The sequence below is a fragment of the Hyaena hyaena genome, unplaced genomic scaffold (genome assembly GCF_003009895.1).
Source record: "Hyaena hyaena isolate Hyena2069 unplaced genomic scaffold, ASM300989v1 scaffold_18, whole genome shotgun sequence".
In the NCBI taxonomy this organism is placed as follows: domain Eukaryota; kingdom Metazoa; phylum Chordata; class Mammalia; order Carnivora; family Hyaenidae; genus Hyaena; species Hyaena hyaena.
In genome coordinates, this window is record NW_024080649.1 from 6,386,577 (window position 1) to 6,412,446 (window position 25,870).

The 25,870-nt window shown below is 38.1% G+C and overlaps 1 protein-coding gene across 2 annotated transcripts; it reads left to right on the forward strand.

Moving 5' to 3' along the window:
* Positions 1–14,187: 14,187 nt before the first annotated feature.
* On the forward strand, positions 14,188–21,793 carry CMTR2 (cap methyltransferase 2). 2 transcript variants are annotated; one of them, XM_039223627.1, is made up of 2 exons: positions 14,188–14,452; positions 18,252–21,793. In XM_039223627.1, exon 2 carries the CDS (start codon positions 18,271–18,273, stop codon positions 20,569–20,571), a length of 2,301 nt encoding a protein of 766 aa, XP_039079558.1. In that variant the 5' UTR covers positions 14,188–14,452; positions 18,252–18,270; the 3' UTR covers positions 20,572–21,793. The 2 variants fall into 2 exon arrangements, with proteins under 2 accessions (XP_039079558.1, XP_039079563.1); XM_039223632.1 differs by having other exon boundaries at positions 14,195–14,226.
* The last annotated feature ends 4,077 nt before the right edge of the window (positions 21,794–25,870 follow it).

Here is a 25,870-nt window from a genome sequence, read left to right on the forward strand (position 1 = left end):
GTGTGACTTCATGAAGTTCCTAAATCCCTCTGTCTCTGAGAAGTGAAACAAAGGGAGGAAGAAGTGATACAAGGGACTGGTAAAACGATGAGAATTCTCCCCAGTAGCCCCTGATTTGGACAGAAGCTGATAGAGTTGGAGTAGAGACAAGTCAAGGAAATCTCTTCCATGAGTAGAGATTCCCACCTATGATCTCAGTGTCACAGTGGAGCCAGGAAAAGCCTCCAGGTGTCATTATCTTCCAGGATTCCATGCTAAATCAGGGGATTGAGTTGAAGCTTAAGGATACTAACCCTGTGAGAAGAAGGGGTACCTCAATCTGGATATTAACAACCTTAGAAGAGAAGGTAGGTCTAGGTCTATACCAAAGACTGCAGGAAATTTCCCAAGTTCTTTTCAAGTTCCTGCCCTCAGACTATATTAAAATGGATGGATTGCAATCCCCTGGCCTGAAAATGTTGCTGGAAGGGAAAAAGGTCCCAGATAAGGTTCAGAAGTTGTCAATGAGAATCCATCCACCTTCTTCTTCTTTAAAATCTTTATTTATTTTGAGAGAGAGAGAGCGAGCGAGCAAGCACAAGCAGGAGAAGGGCAGAGAGAGGGAGGGTAAGAGAGAATCCCAAGCAGGCTCCACGCTGTCAGTACAGAGCCTGATGTGGGGCTGGATCTCAACACAGGGCTCAGTCTCTCTAACTGTGAGATCATGACCTGAGCGGAAATAAAGAGTCAGAAAGAAGCTTAGCCAATTGGGCCACCCAGGTGGCCTCGAAATTCATCTCTCAAAGCAAAAGGAAGAACTGGGGAGGGCAGTCCCTAGAGCCTAAGCAAGATACAGAGAAGCAACATGGTAACTAAGTAAGCATTCTGCAGGTGAGTAAAGTGACGAGAAGATTTAAATGAGTATAGCAGGCATAAAACAGATGAGAGACTGCAAGAAAAAATATCCAAATAAAAAAAAAAACAAAAACCACCAAGGAATGTAGGAAAGGTTCCCTGCAATTGCTTTGAGCTACAGAGGAAATTAATAAGAACATGGATTCGATAAGACAAGACCAAAAAGACAAAACAAAACAAAAACCTCATTATAGTGATGAAATTTAATAAACTAAAAAATGAATGGAGAGGTCAAGAAAAGAAAGATTAGTGCAAAACTCATTTCCAGTTGATCATGGAATAAATTCTACCAGCTTATTAGGAAAAGAAAGTATGTCCTTTGAGGATAAAGGCTGTGCGAGACAATTTAAAACTTGCTCAAACTTGACACTTATAAGCCCTCTTGAAAATAAATTCTTAAAACCATGGTAAAAAATGATTTAAGTGGAGAAACAGTGGTAAAAAGATTCCAGATGAATCAACTTATATATGATGACACCAAGGAATAAGTTGCCATCTATTGATATGACATCTATTGACATCTTTATGTAAAAGAAGTCTTTGGGACTGAAACTCAATGTTAGTTCAATCTGAGATACTGTGAGGCATCCCAATGGAGACGTTGAGTAGGCAGTATTATATAAGAGACTAGAGGTTGAAAGAGAGGTCTGAGGTAAAGATATACATTTGGGAATCACAGATGTAGAGATGACACTTAAGGCTTGAGATTGGTGAGATCATTTAAGGATGAAAGTAGAGGAGGGAGGTCAAGGAGTGAGCCTTGGCTTACCCCAATATTAAGAATCATGAAGAAAGGAGAAACAAACAAATATGGAGAAGATAGCTCAGTGATATAGGAGGTAAACCAGAAGAGGGTGGGATCTGGAAAGCCAAGGGAAGGATGGGTATCCATGAGAAGTAGGAGACCAGTTGTGTCAAATGCTGCTTGTTGAAAGATCAAAGTAAAATGGGACTTGAGAATTATTATTTGCCTTTATCATGGGTTACTTGACAAGAGCTGTTTCAGTGAAGTTGTATAGTTGAGAGCATGATTGGAGGGGGGTTTTAATGACAATTTTAAAGAACTTTTGCTGTGAATGAGACAAAAGGGGTGGTAGTTGGCTAGGATGATAGGTCAAGATAATGTTTTCTAAACACAAGAGACTGGATATAGTGAATAAATGGGAAGAGGGGCAATTCTATTCTATTCTAATTCTATTAGAGCAGTGGACTGGCTGGTTCTAGCCTCAGTAGTGAGCTCTGGGGTGGAGAAGTAACTTTGAGAATCATAAACATATTTAAGATTGGCTGGAAATTATGTAATAATCAGGCAGAGTTATTGGATCCTACAAAGAAGCCTAAGGAAGAATGACCATAGCAGCAAGACCAGGTGATTGTGTTGGCACCAAAGTCATGAGAAGAGAAAGTTTAAAGAAGGAAAATCACCAGGTTAAATAGTGCCAGAGATTCAGTAAAGAGAGGGCAAAAAATTCTAGGTTGGATGTAGCAACCAAAGGAGGTTATTTGGGGTCTTTCAATGAAAGACTTTCAGAAGTGTAATGAAGGAGAAACAAATTTTTCATGAGTTGAAAACTTACTGGGAGATGGTGAAGTGGAAACAACTCTTTTAAGAAATCTCAAACAACTCTTTTAAGAAAGGAGGTAGGAGAGATAGGGTAATGATTGGAGGGAGATACACGTTTCAGAAACTTAATTTCAAGATGGTGGGGACATGCATGTCTAAATGTTGATGGAGAGTTTCTCAATGGGGGGTGGTTGTGGGAGGAGAAGCTCCTCTGTGTCTTTGAGATGAAGTTGAGGAGGGAAGACACAGAAGAGAGAGTGATAAATACAGGATATAGGGAGAGAGGGAAGGAAGAGGAAAGAGAAGGGGAGAGAGAGAGGGAGAGAGAATTGATGGAATCAGTTTCCCTGAGAAAGTAGAAAGACCTGGGACACAGAGAACAGAGTGATCTTAGACACCTAGGATAAGATAGTGGGATAGGTGCAGATAAATTAGTGGTGAGTGGCAGAATTCTGAAGGAGTTCTCCTTTGATGACTTCTATTTCTTTCTGAAGGACGAGGTTAGGTCATCTCTGACAATGAATGAGAGGACAATAGCATAGGAAACATGAGAGTGGAAGAAGTTTAAAATAGTCTCTGGGAAAGAAAAAGAGACTTGCTATTTGGAAACACAGAAAAGGGAGTGTGAAGAATGGAAAAGAGTTATTTATTCCCCTTTTTCCTTTGTCCAGCAAACCTAAGAAATGGACCTCTTTTCTTTTTAAAATGTTGAGTGTTCAAAATGGGTGCTCAAGGAGGATGTGAGTAAGTTGGGCTTGAATTCCTCTGGGTCTCTTAAAGGTCATTGTCAACAAACTCCTCTTGTCCTGTCTGGTCTCAGCTTTGTAGCCAGTTCTTTCATGAATCTAGCTAAAATCTTTAACTCGGAGATATGAGGGGATATTGATCTACCTCCAACAAACACTGTGGAAACATTGGGATCAGGACCTTGGAATTTGGGTTGAGTCAAAGAAGGTGGAACTAGATATGTAGGAGGGTCTCTTTTCATCTTTTACAGCAAAGTCACAAGCTTTGACCCATGGACTACATCCAGCTCACTGCCTTTTTCTGTAATAAAGTTTTATTGCAACATGGCTATGTCTCCATTTGCTTTTTAGCTAGCGTCAGAGTGGAGTGGCTGTGACAGAGACCTTCTGGACAACAAACTGAAAATATACTATCTGGTCCTTTTACAGAAAATATTTGTCAATCTCTGTCCTGAAGGAAAGGTGGAAAGGTTCCCAAGGAAGTATAACCTTGAGAAAAATCCCAACTCTGAGTCTGTTTTCCTTTTCTGCAGAATAAGGACACCATTCATTAAATCATTCTTTCATTTAACAAACATTTATTGATTGCTTACTATGTGCCAGAAGCTGGGAGTGCAGATCAATAAGATCCAGTCTTGTCCTTTCAAAGCCCAGAACAGAGATAGATGGGTAATCAAATAGCTGGAATACCTAGAGATAAACGCTGCACTGCGTGTGTGCCATGGAGATGAAGGGGAAGTTTCTCACCTGGCCAGGATGGGGCTGGGAAGGCTTCACAGAAAAACAGAAGAGGGGGGGCTCATCAGTGTGTAGGATTGCTGTGAAATGAAACCAGTAGGGATTATTGCAGTATGAGTAAACATCATTGAGAGTCAAGGAGGGGAATTCTAGGAGCCCCAAGTTAGAATGGGTAAGTGATGGGAGATGGGGACAGAGCAGTGAGAGGTGGAAGGAGAGTCAAGAAAGTGTCAGGAATATTATTGGGACACCTACTCTTGAGACAGCTCCCTAACTGACTGTCACTCTTCCTGTGGAGCCCAGATACAATTTCTTACCTGTCTCATCAGAGCACTGTGGCCAGTCACCATCACTCAGTTGGGGTTTGTCCCTGCAATGAAACCCACAGGGTATCTTAAGGTATACATAAGCGATTTGTTAACCACAAAACACCCCCAAGATGTAATGTGGTGTTAATGACATTAAAATCTAATAATAGGATAATATGTGTATTTCAACCCAGATATCAGAATTTGGAATATATTTTGCTAACGTGAACCTAACACAAAACATGACCCATTTTTAATAGATTCATTATACTCTTCTCTAATTGAATCTGAGAAGCATACTCATTCCTGAAAATCATGCATACGTGTGATTTAGCTGAACAGATGGATTTCTAAAGTGCATGGGAGTTTGAGTGGATTTAGAAATGAGGCCAATAGTTTTCTTTTCCGTGTTTAAAATTTTTAGGAAATATTTCAAACATTCAGAAAAGTGAAGAGAATAACATAACACCCATGTAGCCACTACCTAGATTTTGAAGGTGCCAAGATCTTGCCATAGCTTCAGACATTAGCAAAGAGAATTAATGTTAGAGGTATCTTTGATGCCCATTTTGTGCTTCTTTCCCATCCCCTCTTACTTCCCAGAGGTTACCATTCTCTGGAAGTCAGTGTGTTTTTATCATCTGTGTTTTTCTATTTTGACTATGTTTGTATCAATAAACATGAAACAGAATTGTTTTATTTGTTTTCAAACATTACATAAATGGTAGGCAATGTAAAAACTGTTCTGCGGCGTGCCTTTATCTTTCCACATTATGTTTTGGAAATGCATCCGTGTTGAGTCATGTGTTCATTCATTTTACAGCCAGTCTTCTTTCTGCTCTTTGAAACCTGCCCAAATTGTTGAAAACAGAAGCTGACAGCTTCTCAATGACAGCTATGAAATAATTTGGTCTCAATTGTCTTCTCTTTTTTCCCTTTCTTCTCCTTAGTCTTCCCCCTCACCCCCTTTTTTTTCCTCCTACTCAATTAAGGGTTTGGAATATAAGAAGAAACAGCCAAAGGAGAACCTTGCAAGGAGAGTCTGAATTTAGCACCCCATCTTCCAGGAAAGAACAGACATTGTTCAGGAACAACTAACCTCTATCAGATGCTGGCTAAGTGCAAGAGCCAGTGCTAAGCATTTTACATTCGTTTGGTAATCCTCAGTGTGACCCTTGGAGGTGTTCCTTGCCCAAGGCCATGTAGCTGGTAGGTGGATGTTCTAACCCAGGTACTCAGTAGTTAGCACTGTTGTGCTTAACTATTCAAAATGAGAAGCCATATTGATCCCCAGGAGGGACAATGCTAGGTGAGCTATTAACAGTAGAGAGTCCCCCAGGGCTAGTGCTTTAACAATTTTTGGTATTGATTCCATTTCCAAATTAAGTATAATCATTGTTAGTAATAAATAATAATAAAGCAGGTACTTAAAAAACTCACAGAGTTGAATGTTACTTTAGATTTCTTCAAGTGTTTTTTTTAATTTTTTTATTTTTAATATTTTTAAATTTATTTCTAGGAGAGAGAGAGACAGTGTGAGCAGGGGAGGGTCAGAGAGAGAGGGAGACACAGACTGGGAATCAGGCTCCAGGTTCTGAGCTGGCAGTCGGCACAGAGCCCGATGCGGGGCTTGAACCCACGAACTGCGAGATCATGACCTAAGTGAAAGTCGGACGCTTAACCGACTAAGCCACCCAGGGGCCCCGTAAGTGTTTATTTTTGAGAGAGAGAGGAAGACAGAGCACAAGTTGGGGAAGGACAGAAAAAGAGGGAGACACAGAATCTAAGCAGGCTCTAGGCTCTGAGCTGTCAGCACAGAGCCCAACATGGGGCTCAAACTCATGAAGTACAATATCATGACCTGAGCTGAAGTTGGACGCTTAATGGACTGAGCCACCCAGGCACCCTTGATTGTTACTTTAGTTTTCTTACCTGAACTTCAGCTACCCATTGATTTCTAACTCCCTCCTGGATATTTCTGCTTGACTGTTCCACTATCATCCTTATCTCTGTATGAACCAAACTTAGTCATTTCTTTCCCTCTTAACCATTTCCTGTTGCAGCAGATTCTGGCACCTTAGTCTGGCTTCCGTGGTCCTCTATATTCTGGCTCTTCACTACTTGCTATGGACTGAGTAGTGACCCCACAGAATTCATATATTGAAACTCTAGCCCCCAGTGTGATGGTATTTGGAGATGCAGACTTTGCCTTTGGGAGGTAATTAGGTTTAGATGAGCTCACAAGGGTGGGGTCCTCATGATAGGGTTAGTGTCCTTGTAAGAAGAGACCAGAGCACTTGCTCTCTTTCTGTCATGTGGGAACACAGTGAGAAAGTGGATCTGCAACCCATTAAGAGTCCTCACTGGAACCAAATCTTCCAGCACTTTAATCTTGGACTTCCCAGCATCTAGAGCTGTGAGAAACAAGTTTCTGTTCTTTAAGTCACCCCATCTACAGTGCTTTCTTGTAGCAGCCTAAACTGACTGAGACACTACCTATACAGCATTTCAATCTTAACCTACCATTCCTTTTCTCTAATTACCCTTCTTCTTGTCTGTTTTTTTTTAACCCACATTATTTTCCTAAGATTGGCTGGTATTCCCTGTCCCCAAATAACAGCAATCTTTTAAGACAAAAATTAGAGTCTCTTTTCTCCATCTTTTCCCTGCCAAGTCTCCCTGCTTTAGACTCCCACAACACTTAATCTGTACCATACAATGGAGCACTTAGTTGTATAATGTTGTTTATTTTTAAACATGTTGTATCTGCAGTGAAATGATTAAGGCTTCAAGGGTGGGCCACATCTCGTGTTCTATTCCATATACTAGTGTTTACTTTTCTTTAAAACTGTGCCCATCTCACAGTAATATATGTTATTTCTTAAACCCTTGAGAATTTTTTAAAAAGTCATTTTGGTCATTTTTTCATGAAGAAAATAAACAAGTGATTTTAAGTAAATAAGTATTTTAGGTCAGCATATTATTAAAGATTGTATTATGAATAGTAAAGTTCATCTAAAATATAATCTTTAATGATTTCATAATGTAAAAACACATTTTTACTTTTCCCCATTTTAGTAAGTGACTCAGTATGTTAATTTTAACTATGTAAGGAAATAAATGAATTGCTAAAAAATAAGTTTTGAGAAAGGTGTTTCATACTGCATTGTAGTCCTGAATGTTTATTAAAATGCAGAATGAGGTTTAACTACATGTTACAGCACCAAAAATAGACAAAAACTGCTTTCATAAACTGATGTTTACAGTTTTTTCATTTATGCCAAAAAATTAATTGATTTGTTTTAATAATTTTTGTCTAGTTCCGAAACAGTAAGCAAGAAGAGATTTCAGGCTCTTTTCAAGCACTTTCCCCCAAATACTACAATGTAGGTGCTCTACTTAATAGTTGAATAGACAAATTGGTTTTAACTTTTACTATATTTTCTCTTTTTAACATTGAATTTCCAGAGCTTAAGATGCTGTGTGAGAATTTGGATGGGCTCCGAGCTGGCAGTCAGCACAGAGCCTGACGTGGGGCGCGAACCCGCGAACCGCGAGATCATGACCTAAGCGAAAGTCGGGCGCTTAACCGACTAAGCCACCCAGGCGCCCCTACAATTTAAAGATTTAGTGAAGATCATCATGAGAGAAATTGGGACAATTATCAGGTTTACAACCTTTGCTGACTTCTGGAATTTCAGTGTCAAGGGTTCCCTTCCTTGGTTTGCTGCCTTTATTTATTTTACTTTTTTAAATGTTTGTTTATTTATTTTGAGAAAGATAAAGAGGGCATGAGCAGGGGAGAGGCAGAGAGAGAGGGAGACAGAGAATCCCAAGCAGCCTCCATGCTGTCAGTATGGAGCCAGATGCAGGGCTCCAACCCACAAACTGTGACCTGAGCAGAAATCAAAAGTCGAATGCTTAACCAACTTAGCCACCCAGGTGCCCTGGTGTGCTGACTCTAAACAATGGTCTGTTCCAGGTGGCAAGAAGAGATTAAAATGGAACAGTATGTGACAAAGTATAGGAACAATTTAAGATCATAAAATTGGTCAAAAACCAAGCCTAAATGGTGTTCTCCAAATCAGATTAATGGACTGAATGACTGAGCCATAAGAACACTGGCCTGGTTGGGGCCAAATCCACTGCTGTTCACGTAAAGTTCATTCAGAACTTCTGTTTCCTGTATTAATGGGAAGTACTAGGTACTTCTGTATGCATGAATATATGTATTTTTTAATAGAAAGAGATGCCATTCTTGCCTTTTATGATGTGAATCTGTTTATTTCTCCCACTATTTTATTATGAAAAAAATTTCAACAGAAAAAAGCTGAAGGAATTAGTGCACATCCATGTGTCCACTGTCTAGATTCTACAATTGTGAACATCATACTACATTTACCTCACCATCGATCCATCCCTCTATCTGTTTATCAATCCATCTTATGAGTGGTGCACTTCAAAGTAAGATGTCAGTATGCTTCTTTCTAAAGACTTGACTTCAGCATCCAAGTGGGTAACTAGAATTCAATATTTGTTTATGGCTTTTTTAAAGGTAACATTTGTGTTTTGTGAAATGCTCAAATCTTAATTATACCACTTGATAAATTTTGACAGATACATATACCTCTTAACCTAAACCTCCTTATCAAGCTATAGAACATTTCCATCATCCCAGACAACTCCCTCTGGGATTTTGGAAAATTGATTTATACACTGTCACCTCACAGAATCTGTCTAAAGATGTAATTAGAGACTCAGCAAGTTGATTGGTGATAAATGACCACAGAAGTAGTTTAGTTTCTGTTTGCTTTGCAGAGAAACATAATCAGAGCAGAGGATGGAGAGCTGGTTGTTTTAATTCTTACATGATACTTCTATTCTCATTGCCATGCCAGTTGAGTATAAAGAATGCTCAGAAATTAGAAAGAATAATTGTAGCTCAGATTCATGCATATATATATATACACACACACACATACATATATATATATATACGTATACATATATATATCCCAAGCAGGCTTCACACTGTCAGTGCAGAACCCCATGCAGGGACATGGGGCTTGATCCCATGAACTGTGAGATCATGACCTGAGTCAAAATCAAGAGTCAGACGCTCAATCGACTGAGCAATCCAGGTGCCCTAAAACTCATCATTTTTAGTAAAATCACTGGCCTCATATAAACATTTCTGGCCATGAAGGTGGGCTATAAAGTTGTTTTTAAATTACTGGAGGTAATTTCTAGGAATTCTTTGCAGAACAGATTGGCCTTGGAGTTAGGCAGGCCTAGGTCCAAACCCTGACTCTGCTACTTTGTGACTCCATGACCTTTAGCAAATTGCTTAATCACTTTGGTCATTGATTTTTCTGTTTAAAAGGTACAATACATGTATCTACTTCATGGAATTGTTGAGAAGATTAAAGGAATAAAAAAGGTGAAGTTTTCAGTGCTTAGCACATATTATGTACTCAACAAATGTTGGTTAATGTTCTGATTACTTTAGTAAAGACTGGTTCAGTATGTTTTGTTGTTTGGAATATTCCTGATAATATTTATAAAGCTCAGGGAACATAGTAATTGTATTTAAGAAATCATATATCCTTCTTCTAGTATCTAGTCCCATAAAAGAACAATATCCACAGCTTTTCATTTTTAATTAATATTTGTTAAGAATCAGATGTAAAAAGCAACCAACTCCCACCAATAGCTAAAATGACAAAGACTCACAACACCAAAAATTGGTGAGGATGTGAAGTAACAAGAATTTGTTGTTGTTTAGTTTTTATTTCATAATCATAGATTTAACTCTGCAATATAACTTGATATGGAGGGTGATAAGGGAAATATGGGACCCATTGAACTGCCCCAAGGAACACAAAGATTATGGGATATTTTGAGGAGATAGGGGTGAAGGGGTACTCTCCTAAGCTACAGAAGGAATAAGGGTGGTTAAGATATGACACAAGTCACATTTATTAGATTTGTCCTCATCAACAATGTTGGTCTTCTTGCTGGTCTTGCCATTCTTGGATCCAGGGTGTTCCACATGTTTTCCACAATAGTCATGCCGTCTTTCTCCTTGCCAAAGACCCCATGCTTGGTATCCACTCACTCAGTTTTGGCAGCATAGATGAAACACTGGGAACCATTTGTGTTGGGTCCAGCATTTGCCAAGGACAAGATGCCAGGATCGATATGCTCCAGGATGAAATTCTCATCAAATTTCTCCCCATAGATGAACTTGTTGCCAGTGCCATTATGGTGTTAAGGCACTACCATGGCACATAAATCCCAGAATAATACTGTCCAGGCAGGAAACTTTATAACCAAATCCTTTCTCCCCAGTGCTCAGAGCATGAAAATATTCTGCTGTCTATGGAGCTTTGTCTGCCAACAGCTCAGACCGTGGCTGGGCCATGTTTGCAAGGCCCAGAATTCTTAGGTATTGTAGGTAGGGATGTAAAATTGTTCAAGCACTCTGGGAAAATTGTTGGGAGATTACTTTAAAGTTACACATAGATCTGCCTCTGTGATTCTCAAAATGACATTAATGCTGAGCTAAGAAACCCTGATCCACCCTATGACCCAGCCATTGATTCCATGCCCAGGTATTTACCTAAGGGTAAAGAAAACATACACTTACAAAAATGTCTTGTACTAGAATATTCATAGCAAGTTTATTCACAATAGCCTCAATCTGGAAATAGAACTCAAATGTCCATCAATAAGAGGATAGATAACTAAATTGTGGTTCATCCATACAATGGCATACTACTTAGCAATAAAAAGGAATGAACCACAGATACATAAAACAGCATGGGTGAATATTGACAGGGTTCAGAACATACTACCCCAAAATATGGTGATTGGCATATTAAATATTTTAAGCTAAAGGAATTTGAGAAATGGCAGGTGTAGGAAGGACTCTCTGACCTTGCCCTGAAGCAGCTCACAAGATCCTCATGTGAGATATGCCCTCCCTATACTTGTAGGAAAGGAATATCCTTATTTCTGAAGATGGAAGGACTCCAAGAGGAATCTAGATGAACATGCCTTGCCTAAATTTCCCCCAGTGTGCTACCATTAGCTTATGCTCCTTTGTCACATTTCCCCACAACTTTCCACTTCTCATCAAACTTAGTATGAAAACACTCAGATTTAATGGTTTCTTTAGATCTTCATTTCCTTGTGGAGGCTCCCGGCTCACATAAAATATTAGTAAACTTAACGTGCTTTTCTCTTGTCTATCTTTTATTACAGAGCCCCAGCAAAGAACCTAGGAGGGTAGAAGGAAAAGATATTTTTTCTCCCCTACTATATCTATTGATCAATTGATATCTATCTATGTATCCATCCATCCATCCATCCATCCATCCATCCATCCATCCATCCATCCATCTATCCATCCATCCATCCTCAGGATTTCCAGTCAGAAATGGGATGCAAACAAACAACTATGGTGACTGAATTTATATAAAATTCTAAAATAGGCAAAACTAAACTATGATATAATAGAGATTAGTGGTTGCTTCTTGGGAGTGGGAGATTGATTGAGAAGGGGCTTAACAGAGCTTTATGGAATGTTTCATAGACATTTGGCAAAAGTGGTTGAATAGTACCCATAGGATCTCAGCAGTTGACTATATATAAATAGCTTTTTTTTTTTTCTAAAGGGTAACCAACCTGTGAATTTGGAATATCTTGGAAGATCTTTTCCTTCCAGACAGCTTTCCATTAGTTGTCCCTCATATTTTCTAACACTAATATTTCATCTTTTTCATCTTAGCCAGTGTAAGGTATAATTATATCTCATTATGGGGTTAGTTTGCATTTCTCCAAAAACTAATGAAGTTGAGCATCTTTTCATGTTTATTAGACTTTTGGATATCATATCATCTTTTAGAAGTATTTTTACTGTCCATTTTTCCATTAGGGCATCTTTTCTTATTAATTTGTAATAGTTATATATTTTGGGTACAAGTCCTTTGTCATACGTATATATTGTAAATATCTTCTCCCACTCTGTAGGTTGTCTTTAAACTCTCAATGGTATCTTAATTTTAATATGGTTCAATTTATATATTTTCCTTTATGATTAGTACTTTTTCTGCCTTGTTGTATACATTTGCCTACTTCAAGGTCACCAAGCTGTTTTCTGCTAAAATAGTTGTTTTACTTTTACTTTTTTTAAAGTTTAATTTTTGGTTGTTTTGAGAGGGAGAGAGCATGGGGTAGTGGCTCAGGCCACTTGAATGGGAGAGAGAAGATCTCAAGCTGGTTCTGTGCTGTCAGTGCAGAGGCTAATGTGGAGCTTGATTTCATGAAGTGTGAGATCATGACCTGAGCTAAAATCAAGAGTGGGACACATCTGACTGAGCCACCCAGGTGCCCCGAGAGTTATTTGACTTATAAAATATAGTTTGGTAGCCCAAATAAAATGTATTTTTATGATGTAAGGATCCAAATAAAAATTTTTTCCATATGAATATCCAAATATCCTAGCCCTATTTTTTGAAAAGACTTTTTTTTCTTCATTGGTGAACATCCTGGAGGACTTAGAACAAAGAATTTTTTTTTGAACAAACTCTGCACACAGTTCTATATTCCATTTTTATGCAATACTGTTGACACACATTATTATTGCCTGAATGGTATCCTGTTATGTGGATGTATCACAAATAACTTTTTTAAATCTTTCATTTATTTTTTTTAGAGAGAGTCAAAGACAGAATGCAAGCAGGAGAGGGTCAGAGAGGGAAGAAGACACAGAATCAGAAGCAGGCTCCAGGCTTAGCGCTGTCAGCACAGAGCCCTCTGGGGAGAGGGAGCCTGCTGGAATTCACAAACTGTGACATCATGACCTGATAACCAACTGATCCATCTAGGCGCCCCTGTATCACAAAGAATTTTATTAATCCCCTTAAAGTTGACATTTAGAGTTTCTAGTTTTTGTTATTGTTGATATTAAGGAGATGAAATGAATATTTTGTCCAAAGTGAGTGCCTGTTATGTTGCGTTTCCTAAGGATAAATTGCTAGGAGTGGGACTTGCCCAGCTGAGGTGCAAGGCCATTTTAAAGTTTGCCTTCTGTGAGGTTTATACCAGTTTTTAGCCCCGTGCACAGTATATCAACTGGTTTCTCCATAATCTCACCAACAGTGGACATTATCATTCTTTGCTAAATCAAGTAAAAATGAAACTTATTTTCATTTCCAAGTGTTTCTTTTATAATAGGTTAAAAGTTTTTGTACATCCTTCCTGGCTGTTTTACTAGTTTTGGATGGCCTGTCCAAATTTTTGCCCAATTTTCCTTTGAGATTGTCTTTTCCTTTCTGGTTTATAAATATATATATATATTACTATATAGGTACACATATATACAAAACATACATATATTACTATATATATACATACATATAACATATATTACTATATATACACATATATAACATATATTACTATATATATACACACATATAACATATTACTATATATACACATATATATAACATATATATTACTATATATACTAACATATATATGTTATCTCGCAGTTTGCCTAGTTTGGCTTTTAATTTCCTATTGTCTTTTGAGCCTCAGTTTTAACTCAACCTGTACTATGAACCATCTTCTGCCTAACAACTTTACAAAACCTTCCCGGCTCAGCTTCTGGGTAGGCGGAGCCGGAGTGTCCCGGACAGGTTTGTCCCGCCCACCTCCCTGAGGGGGCGGGGCCATAGGATGCCCCGCCTCCGCGAGCGGTTTCCGTTGCCATAGAAGCCTTCTCACCAGTACCCGGAAAGAAAAAATACCTATAGAGAACGAGGGCCTCTGCGCTGCCAGAGTCCCCGGCTCACGTAACGTTGGCGCGTGACGCCAGCCCGTCTCGGCTGTGAGGCGCGTGCGCAGTGTGTCTCTCAGGGCCCTCCGGCCGCGGACGGCCGGCGTTGCGCGGCGGCGCGACCTGAAGGTGGGGTACCGCTCCTGGTGTCGCTAGGGAGGGTCCGGGCCTCCTTCCTCGCCTTTCTTGCGCCACCTCTCTTCACTGCGGTGGGCGGCGCCGTAAATCCCTAGGAGCGACCGTTCCGGGAAGCAGCCCCGGGAGCGGAAGTGGAGGATGGTTTCCTCGAGTGGGGAGAGTGAGTGAAGCGCTCTGCCTCTCTAGACTCTAGGAGCCGAAGTGGGCGTGAGCGAAGGTAATCAGACCCGGCTTCCGAGCCCTGGTCGTCCTTCGACTTTTCCAGAGGGTGAGGCAAGGGCTGGAACTGAGCTTCCACCACGTCAGGAGGGCTCGGGCCGCTCGAATGGAGCCTGAGGCTCAGTCCCATCAGGTGAAACGAGGTCTTGGGTTTCCCTGGCCCAGAGTAAAGCGCTGGATACTCTTTAGCTGTTATTTTCACCGTTGCTGGGAGGAGTTTCACCAGAAACGTTTCTAAAGCTCCTTTGTAAGCGTTAATTGGAGAGAGCACTGTTGATAAGATCTGGTGGGGTTTGTGTCAGGCCCACGAATTTTGCGGGTATTTTCGTTTGTGGACCTGGGCAGGGAGAACATGACTTTCTAATCGAATCTGCAAAATAAGAATGGAAATACTGACCCTCTTAGCAGAATCATGATGCCACAAAGCTCTAAGAAATGCTTAATGTAAAGGACAGAGGAACACATGCTGGAAACTTTTTTCTTAAGGTTTGTAAACCACGTGCTTTGCTGTTTTTAAAAATTTTTGGTTAAGCATTGAAGTGCTGGAGTGAAGTTCTGACTCATATTAAGAACCTAATTAGAGGAGGGCTGTTTGTGCTAAGTATAATACACGTCTGTTTATTAGATAATCACAGAATGGTTTTTACTGTGTACCTTAAGCACTGTTCTAACCTCGGGGTGATACACGAGTCAACAAAGATCCTTGCCCTGTGGAGCTAAGATTCTAGTTTGGGGAAGACAATAATAAACATAACAAGCAAATTATATGTTAGAAGGAAAAGAGTGTCATGGGAAAAAAAGTACAGCAAGATCCTTTTCTTTACCGTTGGTAGTGCAAGATGCTATTAGGATGTCAGGGTAGGTCTCAGAGAGAAATTACACTTGAGTAAATAACTTGAAGGAGGTGAGGAAGTTAGCTGTGCAGGTAATCTGAAGGTATTCCAGGCAGAGGGATTGGCCGGTGCAAAGGAGTTCAGGTTGCAGTCGGCCTGGTGTTTCAGTTAACAGCAAGAAAGTTTATGTGGCTGGAGCAGAATAAATAAGAGGGATAAAAGACAGATTAGAGATAGGTTGGGGCTGGAGGACAGAAATCTTCAAGAGCCTTGTAGGCTACTCTAAGGACTGTGGCATTTATTTTGAGTGAAATGGGAAACCAAAGGAGGCAAAGAGAAGAAACCAGTTAGAAGGCTATGGCAGTAATACAGCGGAGAGTTGGCAGCGTCCGCAATCAGGAGGCTGGTAGCTGGAGGTGGAGGTGAGAAGTGGTTGGACTCTGGGAATTCGATAGAAGGAAACAAAGGTTGGATTATAGACCTGAACATTCTATATATGTATATATTTGTTCAAGTTATATATATTGAAGATAGATATATATTTAAGATATATATAGTGAAGATATATGTATTGATATATATATTCAAGATATAAGATATATATCTTGATTTGTGTACAACAGGTGTAGTCAGGAAGAACATTGGAATGTTTGACTCACTTTTCTCATGTGAAAGTATTATGTAGTAGGTAAGATTTCAGAACTTCCTTACAGCTGTTAATTAGTATGTGAAGTTAATGACTAAAATCATACTTTTTCCAAAGTAGAGTATAGTTGTGACCTAAACATGGTTTTAGTTTCCAGTAAGCACAGTGTGAATTAAGGCAGAACAACTTGTAATAAACTTTCATTTGCTTTTATTTAGGATTTTAGTGAATGTGTCAATGCCTCCTTTTTGCTTTCTTTCAGAATTTGTCTGGATATAGGTTCTAACAGTGAACAATAAGAAAAAGATATTGATGGGCAAATGTGGCTAATAGCTATAACTTATGTATATGCTAAATATACTGTGGCAGACAAATGACTAAGAAGATACTTGTTACTTCACAAAGCTTGCAAGCTAGTAGAATAGACAGGATTGTAAATAATATAAACAAAATATAAAAGAACTGCCAAAAGACCAGTACAAAGTAAATGCTAATAGATTACAGTCTTCTGGATATTATTGTATTTATTGTGGCACTAGCTCATCTTTATTTTCCAATTTAATCATCATCTGTTGGCTTTTTGTGGGATAGTGTTTATCAATTTTTTGTTTGACAAATTTAGATTCTTTTTGAAAAAACTAGTGTAGAATGAATCGAATATACTACATAAACTAGGAAGTTATGAACTAAAACACCTATTGATTAACATTGAACTAACAAGTACTAGGTAATACTTACAGCTATGTCTGCTGGAATTTGGGACTTACCCAACACTATGCCATTAGGCCATGCTTCTTTCTCTTATCCCTCTCCAGTGGACAGATAGGTTTGATTTCTTAGTCAGTGTTAGAACACAGAATGTCAGGGTGACTGTAATTTGTATATTCAGTGAGAATATTTCTTCCATTTAAAGGTTTTCTGTCAAAGTATGTTACTTTTCTTTCTTTCTTTTTTTTTTTTTTTAAGTGTATTTATTTTGAGTGAGAAAGCATGAGTGGAGGAGTGGCAAAAAGAGAGGGAGAGAATCCCAAGCAGGCTCTGTACTCTCAGTTCAGGGCCTGATGTGGGGCTCCAACTCATGAACCATGAGATCGTGACCTGAGCTGAAGTTGGACGCTTAACCAACTGAGCCACCCAGGCACCCCCAAAGTGTGTTACGTTTTAGTGGCAAGAAGAAATAATATTTTATAGTGGAAGAAGCATGGAGCTGTCTGAACAGATGAAACAGGAGTCTAGTTTACGGACATGCCAAGTTGAACTATATAGTTCAGTTTCAGCATTGAGCTGAATGGAGGCTAACTAGTCAAGTACACCACAGTCAACAAGCAGTATGGTGATGAGTGTTAGGAAGTTGCCTATGTAAGTGATTTGGTACCACCAAAGTGCATGTTTTAGCAAGAGTGTGAGATCTGGATGAAGGATGTACTTGACAGTCCCTGTAGGTAAATAAGTGTGTGGTGGCAGGGAGGTCTGGTAGCAATATCAGTACTGGGTTTAGGTGTAGAAACTTCTCCTGGAAGGAGGTGAGATTTGGAGGGAACTAAAAAAAAAGCTGAAAGTCTTGAGGTGCCTGGATGGCACAGTTGGTTAACCATTCAACTCTTCAGCTTGGCTCAAGTCATGATTTCACAGTTTGTGAGTTAGAGACCTATATTGGGGTCTGTTTTGATGGCGTGGACCCTGCTTGGAATTCTGCCTCTCCCTCTCTCTGCCCTTCCCCAGTTTGCGTGTGCTTGCTCTCTCTCTCTCTCTCTCTCTCTCAAAATAAATAAATAAAAACTTAAAAAAAAAGTAAAACAACAACAACGAAACTCCCTAAAAGTCACTTGTTAAAGCTTCACCAAAGGTCATGTTCAGGGATGAATCTTAGTCTGACAGTGTTTGGGGGCCGTGTGGGTGGTGTCTCAGCTATGGGTAGAGGGAAACTTTGGGAGGAGCTAGATGGATTAATATGGTCATATGAGGTGCCATCACTGATGATTATTCTTTGGTGTATACCTTTTATATGTTAGCATGTTTTATCCTCATCTAGAAAATTAATACCCTAATTTTTAAATAAGAAATAGGCTCAAAAATATAATTTTCCCAAGACTCCTTTTTAGCTGTGAGTTGCAGAGCTGGAAATTGAGCTCAGTTCTGTTGGGTATGAAAGCCTTGACTTTTACTTTATTCCAAATTGTCTCATTATGTAACAGCGTGTGCTGATATTAGCCTTCCCATTTTATGCAGTTTGTCATGAGTGTGTTCCGATTTGCTGTGGATGAGATTTCACTCACTAATAAATTTGATTCATTTAATTATGTGTTTTCTTTTTCTAGATTTTAATTTAATTTGAAAATGAGTAAGTGCAGAAAACCACCACTGGGTTCAAGTCCTGAGACATTCAGCCCAGATGTTGTTGCTGACATTTTTGAACTCTTTGCCAAGAACTTTTCTTATGGCAAGCCACTTCATAATGAGTGGCAGTTACCAGATCCCAATGAGATTTTCACTTGTGACCACATGGAATTTAATGCATTGCTTGATTTGAAGAACTCCCTAAATGAAGTAAAAAACCTACTGAGTGACAAGAAATTGGATGAGTGGCATGAACACACTGCTTTTACTAATAAAGCTGGAAAAATAATTTCTCATGTGAAAAAATCTGTGAACGCTGAACTTTGTACTCAAGCATGGTGTAAGTTTCATGAAATTTTGTGCAGCTTTCCACTTATTCCACAGGACGCTTTTCAGAATGGAAAACTGAATTCTCTACACCTTTGTGAAGCTCCTGGAGCTTTTATAGCTAGTCTCAATCACTACTTAAAATCCCATCGGTTCCCCTGTGAATGGAGTTGGGTAGCTAATACTTTGAATCCATACCATGAAGCAAATGACAATCTTATGATGATTATGGATGACCGACTTATTGCAAATACCTTGCATTGGTGGTACTTTGGTCCAGATAACACCGGTGATATCATGAACTTGAAATATCTGACTGGACTTCAGAATTTCATAAGCAACATGGCTACCATTCACTTGATCACTGCAGATGGGAGTTTTGATTGCCAAGGAAACCCAGGTGAACAAGAAGCTTTAGTCTCTTCTTTGCATTACTGTGAAGTTGTCACTGCTCTGACGACTCTTGGAAATGGTGGCTCTTTTGTTCTGAAGATGTTTACTTTGTTTGAACATTGTTCCATAAATCTGATGTACCTGCTAAACTGTTCCTTTGACCAAGTCCATGTTTTCAAACCTGCTACTAGCAAGGCAGGAAACTCAGAAGTCTATGTGGTATGTCTCCACTATAAGGGAAGAGAGGCGATCCATCCTCTATTATCTAAGATGGTGCTGAATTTTGGGACTGAAATGACCCAAAAAGCTCTCTTTCCCCATCACGTGATTCCCGAATCTTTTCTTAAAAGGCACGAAGAATGTTGTATGTTCTTTCATAAATACCAGCTAGAGACTATTTCTGAGAACATTCGGCTGTTTCAGTGCATGGGAAAAGGGGAACAAACAAAACTGAATAATTTAAGGGACTATGCTGTTCAATATTTTATGGAAAAGTTTCAGTTAAAGCCTCTCTCCAGAAGTAATTGGCTAGTGAAAAAATCTAATATCGGTTGTAGTACAAATACAAAACGGTTTGGGCAGAGGAACAGATATTTTAAAACCTATAATGAAAGGAAAATGCTGGAAACCCTTTCATGGAAAGATAAGGTGGCCAAAGGATACTTTAATAGTTGGGCAGAAGAGCATGCTGTGTATCATTCTGGGCAAAGTTCTCTCTTAGAAGGGACAGCTTTCAATCTTGAGTGTCACTTATGGCATATTTTAGAGGGAAAGAAACTGCCAAAGGTAAAGTGTTCTCCTTTCTGTGATGGTGAAATTTTAAAGGCTCTTAATGAAGCAATTGAAAAGTCATTAGGAGGAGCCATGAATTTGGATTCCAAATTCTGGCCCAAACAGCAGTATTACTGTTCTTGTCACATTTTTACTGAAGAACTGATATTTTCTGAGTTGTTTAGCCTCACCAAGTGCCTTCAGGATGAGCAGGTGGTAGAACCCAACAACCAAATAAAGTGCCTGCTTGTGGGCTTTCCACCCCTCAGCGATATCAAAGCACATATACCATTGGAAGTTCAGCGCTTGGAATCAGCTGAACTCATGGCCTTCAGCTGTTCATTGCTTCATGATGGAGACCCCATTTACCAGCAGCTGTTTTTGGACTGCCTTATACACGCATTGCAGCAGCTTCAGACAGGAGATGCTATGATTTTGCCTGTACTTTCTTGTTTTACAAGATTTATGGCTGGTTTGATCTTTGTGCTCCACAACTGTTTTAGAGTCATCACGTTTTCTTGTCCCACTTCCTCTGAGACCCTGAAGACCTGTGCAGTCCTGCTGTGTGTGGGTTACCAGGAACTTCCGAATCCAGTTTTCCAGTATCTGCAGAATGTGAATGAATTGTTGAGGTCTTTGCTGAACTCTGACGCACCCCAACAGGTTTTACAGTTTGTGCCAATGGAGGTGCTCCTTACGGGGACACTGCTTGATTTTTTGTGGGATTTGAATGCTGCCATTGCTAAAAGGCATTTGCATGTGATTATTCAAGGAGAGAGAGAAGAAATCATCAGCAGCCTTCAGCTATGAAATTGAAACTTGTCCTTTTTGAGATTTAACTTTATGGCTTCTTACGGTTTCCATTGTTATTATAGTCCTTTGCTGTTAATTTAAAACCTTTCATTTGGGGAAAAGGACAATTTTTGCATCATTGAAAGTCTCATTATTATTTCTGGAAAACCACCACCAGCTTTTTCTGATCGGATATATATGCTCACAGGCATAGAGTTTTCCATGTGGTGCTGTCTATGCAGTGATGATATTCAGCCTCAGACATGAGATGTGCGTGGGTGGTTGGGATGGACACAGCCATACTATTTGAGCAGTTTTGTTGGTCTTCCTTATCTATTTAAGATTTGTACCCATGTGCCTTCATTCAAATTAGATTTGTTTCCCAAATAATTTCCTCAGAAAGAAATGGAGAATGCTCTTAATAAATTGATAGACGTCTTTGATGAAAGGAGGTGAAAACCTCAGCTGCACCGGTTTTCTTTATTCCTGACCACGTCAGTTATGGATTCGGGGAACTCATTTTGCCAGATGTTCAAAATGTGCCATTCCCTGCCTTTAGGCCACTGACCCAGTTACTGGTGTGGTTTAAAAGAAGCTAGTGTGCTGTTTTATGAATATTTCACTAACCACAGCCATCCAGCTAGTCTATCCAGGACAACTTCAAACCAAAGATTATGTTTTAAACAATGAAAAATCACTGTGGCTAATATACAACCTGTATCATGAAAAGCTTCATTTAAGCAATCGTGTAGGAATTTTTAATTTCCAGGAAATAATCTGTGAACTAAAGGAGTTTTTTAGATTGCAAAATTGTATGGTCTCATATTGGAGACGTTTGAATATGATGAACATAGTGAATCCTAAAGAAAAATTTTAACACTTCAGAATGGTGGTTCAGCATTTAAAAATGTTTAATTTTCTTTTTTCAGTGTGAAAGTAGCACTTTACTAAAAGTTAACCATAAGATGGTTATTTTATCAGTTATGTCTGACTTCTTTTAAATTATATGTATTCAACTGTGTAAATGAGCTTTCCACCAAACTGTATTAAGCAAATCTTCATTACTTTGAAATTCCACAAAGTGGAGAGTGTTTATACTCTCACATGTGCATTTTAGACATTTTTGTTAGTTATATAAAAAATAGACGTATTCTGTGATGTATTTGGTTGATAAATATTAATCTGAATTTTTAGAATGTTCTTTGCTATTTTGAGTTACATTATAGATTCATGAATAAAGTCATTAGCAGAGAGATTTTGTGTTCGTCTTTTTTAAAGAGAATCATGGGGGAAGTTAAAAATATAACTTGGAAACATTTTTTTTAAGGAAGGTTTGAATGGGAGTTAATGTTCCTTCATTTCCTCTGATATGTATTCATTAAAATTTAGTCCTTAATATTGTAATATTTATGGAAATTCTACTTCGGGAAAGAAACTCAATACTTAAGGGAGGGAGGAGAAGGGGGTAGATTGAGTTTTTGCCAGGGAGGAATGGTGGTCTGCAGGGAGATTTCCAAAAGAATTGTAATTTCTTAATGGTGGGTGACTTTATGGAAACAGTTCTAGTTGTATAATGATACAAATCTGACAGAAACTTGGTTACTAGAAGAGAATTAAAAAGCCACTCTTGGAAAACCATTTTGTACCTAATAGTCTTTATGGCTTGGTTGGTTTGGTCTAATTTAATGACAGTTTATTTTTGTTTTTTTTAACCAGTTCATTTGAATGAAGTTGAAAGCCTAGGTCCAGGTTCTGGTATTAAACTTTCTTTTAAGCATCTCAAATAAGTATTAAATGCTTAGTTGTTGTTGGGGTGTGTGTGTGTGTGTGTGTGTGTGAGTGTGTGTGTTAACACTAATCACTCTGTTAGGATATATAGCATACTGGTGTTTATTAGAAATTTTTTGGTATTTAACTTGGCTTTTGGAATCAGTTGCTGTTCATCTGATTTGTTAGATTCAGATTTGCTCCATATAGATGAGATAGGGCTCGAAGGTTCAAACTGAACTGAATGTGGGTGACAGGTACCAGTGACTTAGAGGAATTTCTCTTTGAGAAAAAGTGGAGGAAAAAATACTGTATAAAAAATGAATGACAAGAAGACTACTGTCATGAGGTGAGGAATGGTTTATATATCAAGGTAGTTACTGTTCTTTAAAAAAATTTTTTTGTAGGTCTAAACAACCAGAAATTTAAACTTCACAAAATGTGTTTCTTAAAAAACTTAGATGAGAAAGAGGTCTTAAAAACATAATTTCTTCACTATTAATTTTTGTCCTCCCTAAGAAAAAAGTCAGTTTTATATTCTAGTGAGAGCTTTTATATATTATCCTAATACTACTTAAATATTTAAATGCATTGAAAATATCTTTTCTGGAATAAATTGAAAATCTGAATTTGTGGACTTTATTCCATCTTTAAAATTGTTCTTTTGTTTAAAAACATTTGTATTAAAATTTCTTTCTACTCCAAAGGTCTTGGAGCGGAATGAAAGAAGCAAGTTTAAAATATGAGGGAGAGGTGAAAAAAAATATTGATGATGCTTTTGTTTTACTAATTTTTTTATTTTTTATTTTCTTTTAACTTTTTAAAGAAAATGTTTTATGTTTTTCTGAGAGAGCACAAGTTGGGGAGAGGGAGCAAGGGACAGGATCTGAAGCAGGCTCTGCCTTGATAGCAGCAAGTCGATGTGGAGCTCAAGATCATGACCCGAGCCGAAGTTGGAAGCTCAACCAACTGAACCACCCAGGTGCCCCTTGTTGTTTTACTTATTTTTGATGAAAATATACCAGATATTTAAAAATATATAGGCCTTATTTTTCATTTGCAGTTGAGCTCATTATAATTGTATTGCTGTGGGATGGGCAAATGAAATCAGTTAATCCCTTATATTTCCACACTTTTAGAAATGAAAATGTTTATAAACCCAACCAAAATCTTTTTTTCTGTGTTTAAATACTTTTCCATATTTAAATTGATTTGAAAACAAAAGGATAACACTGATATTTAGTGCACTTTTGCTTTCTAAAATGAAAATAAGAAACAGGACATTTTTTTAATTTAAAAAGTGTTTATTTATTTTGTATGAGAGCTCAAATAGGGGAAGGGCAGAGAAAGGTAGATGGAGAATCCCAAGTAGGATCTGCATTGCCAGCGTGGAGCTGGAGCTGGACACGGGGCTTAAATCTATGAACCATGAGATCATGACCCCAGCCAAAATCCAAGGATGCTTAACAACTGAGCCACCCAGATGTCCCAGAAATAGGACAGTTTTAGTTTTAATTTTAAAAATTATTTTAAACAATAAATGGTTATCACATTTTATAAAAGCAGTACATACAAAGATTTTAAAGCATAAGAGATTTTTAATTTTTATGTTCTAAAAAACATTTATTAAACTGGTACAATTAGTCCTTATTTAAATGTCTTTAGTTATCTGTTTAATACATTATTTTTAATGTTTTTATTTATTTCAGAGAGAGAGACAGACAGACAGCGTGAGCAGGGGAGGGTCAGAGAGAGGGGGAGATAGAGAATCTGAAACAGGCTCCAGGCTCCAAGCTAGCTGTCTGCACAGAGCCTGACACGGGGCTCGAACCCTCGAATTGTGAGATCATGACCTGAGCCAAAGTCGACACTTAACCAACTGAGTCACCCAGGCGGCCCACCTGTTTAATACATTATTTTATTTTTTTATTTTATTTCTTTTTATTAAAATGATGAAAATTATTATACATAGATATGCAAGGCCTGACAGAAACTTTGTTTTTTGAATAGTTACTATTGAAAATGGAGACTCAGTTATTTGAGAATAGTCCTGCTCACCTTCTTTTTCTTCCTTCCTTCCTTCCTTCCTTCAAACGATTAAAACTCTTCAGGCTGATCTTAGGAGCAGAACTAACCATAAAACAAACATTTCGATATTCCCTAATGAATTTCTATTTGGATGGTAAACATTTTTTAGAGCTGGCCTAATGGCTATGTAGCAAGTAAACTAAAAGCTTGATACAACGTATAGTACTAGTCATAATATATAGCTATGTTTAATGGTATGTAATCCTTAACATTTATAATGGATTCTTATTTTGTGCTTCTAATCAATTCTTTCTTTATAAAAAGTAGCAATCTTGGAATAAAGAATTCTGCCCACCACCCCCAATCTATTATTTTTATTTTCTTAGTTTTGGCCAGTAGAGAAGGTGAAAGTAACTTATCTTTGGATAAGTAAAAGTTTATACTGGAATGTTTTAGGAAGAGGTGAAGCTGCTTTATGACCACAGATATGGTGAAGATGCCAGCTGTTCTTTATTAGTGAAAATATATAGAAATTATCTGTCACTGAGCATAGGTTAGCATTTAATTTTACTCGTGTGTAATCTGCTTATGGTCACATATAGGTTGTATACTCATTTACAAGCTGTACCCATAATAGTGTTTTCTTTAATTTTCTTGACACCTTGCACTTTTTGTTTTTCCAGAGTATTATAGACCAACTAGGTGTAATTCTGTGTTTCTGTATGCCAGGTGCAGCAGCATCAGTGTAGGCTGTTATCAGACATTTAATATTATGTATTATTTAATATTGCAGCCACATTGTTGGTTTGTGGGTTAAACTGGTCATGACATAATTAAGGAAAACGTTTGTAGAGATTGTTCTTTTCCTCTAAACTATTTGTATACATTCTTCTGAAAATTTTATTGAAATGATTCTGTAGACCTTTGTGGATAAACATATTTTATTTACATGTGTATCTGCATCTTTTTGCTGTTTAAGCTTGTGCTTCAACACCAAATTATTTTACTGGGCAAGACAGATGTGCTTTTACTGTCTAGCTTTTGAGAATTTCTGTTGTTTCCAGCAAATTTCAGATTGAAAAATTAGTCTGCATACTAGACTAGCTGAGAAAATTCAAAAGAAGCACAAACATATCCTAGTGGATTTTTTTTTATTAGAGTAAACATCATTCCTGTAATTTAGATAACTCAAGTAATATTAATCTCTTCCTAGAGCAATTGTACTTACTGCTTGAATTACTTAATCTGAGCATTACCTTAAACAGTCTTACATTGTTCTTTCTTTTTTCCTCCATTTTTTCATTTTCCTGCCAGGATTATAAATTCAAGGGCAGGGTGCTATGGCATATACTTATTTTGTATTTCATATTGTTGGTATAGGTATCTACAAATACCAGAATACTACTTGATTTTTTAATTATAGAAAGATTTCTTTCTTTTTTTTTTTTTTTTTACAAATAATTTATTGTCAAATTGGTTTCCATATAACACCCAGTGCTCATCCCCACAAGTGCCCTCCTCC

Excerpts from the sequence above, each read along its gene's own strand:
- CMTR2 (XM_039223627.1), top strand. The coding sequence starts at position 18,271 with ATGAGTAAGTGCAGAAAACCACCACTGGGTTCAAGTCCTGAGACATTC.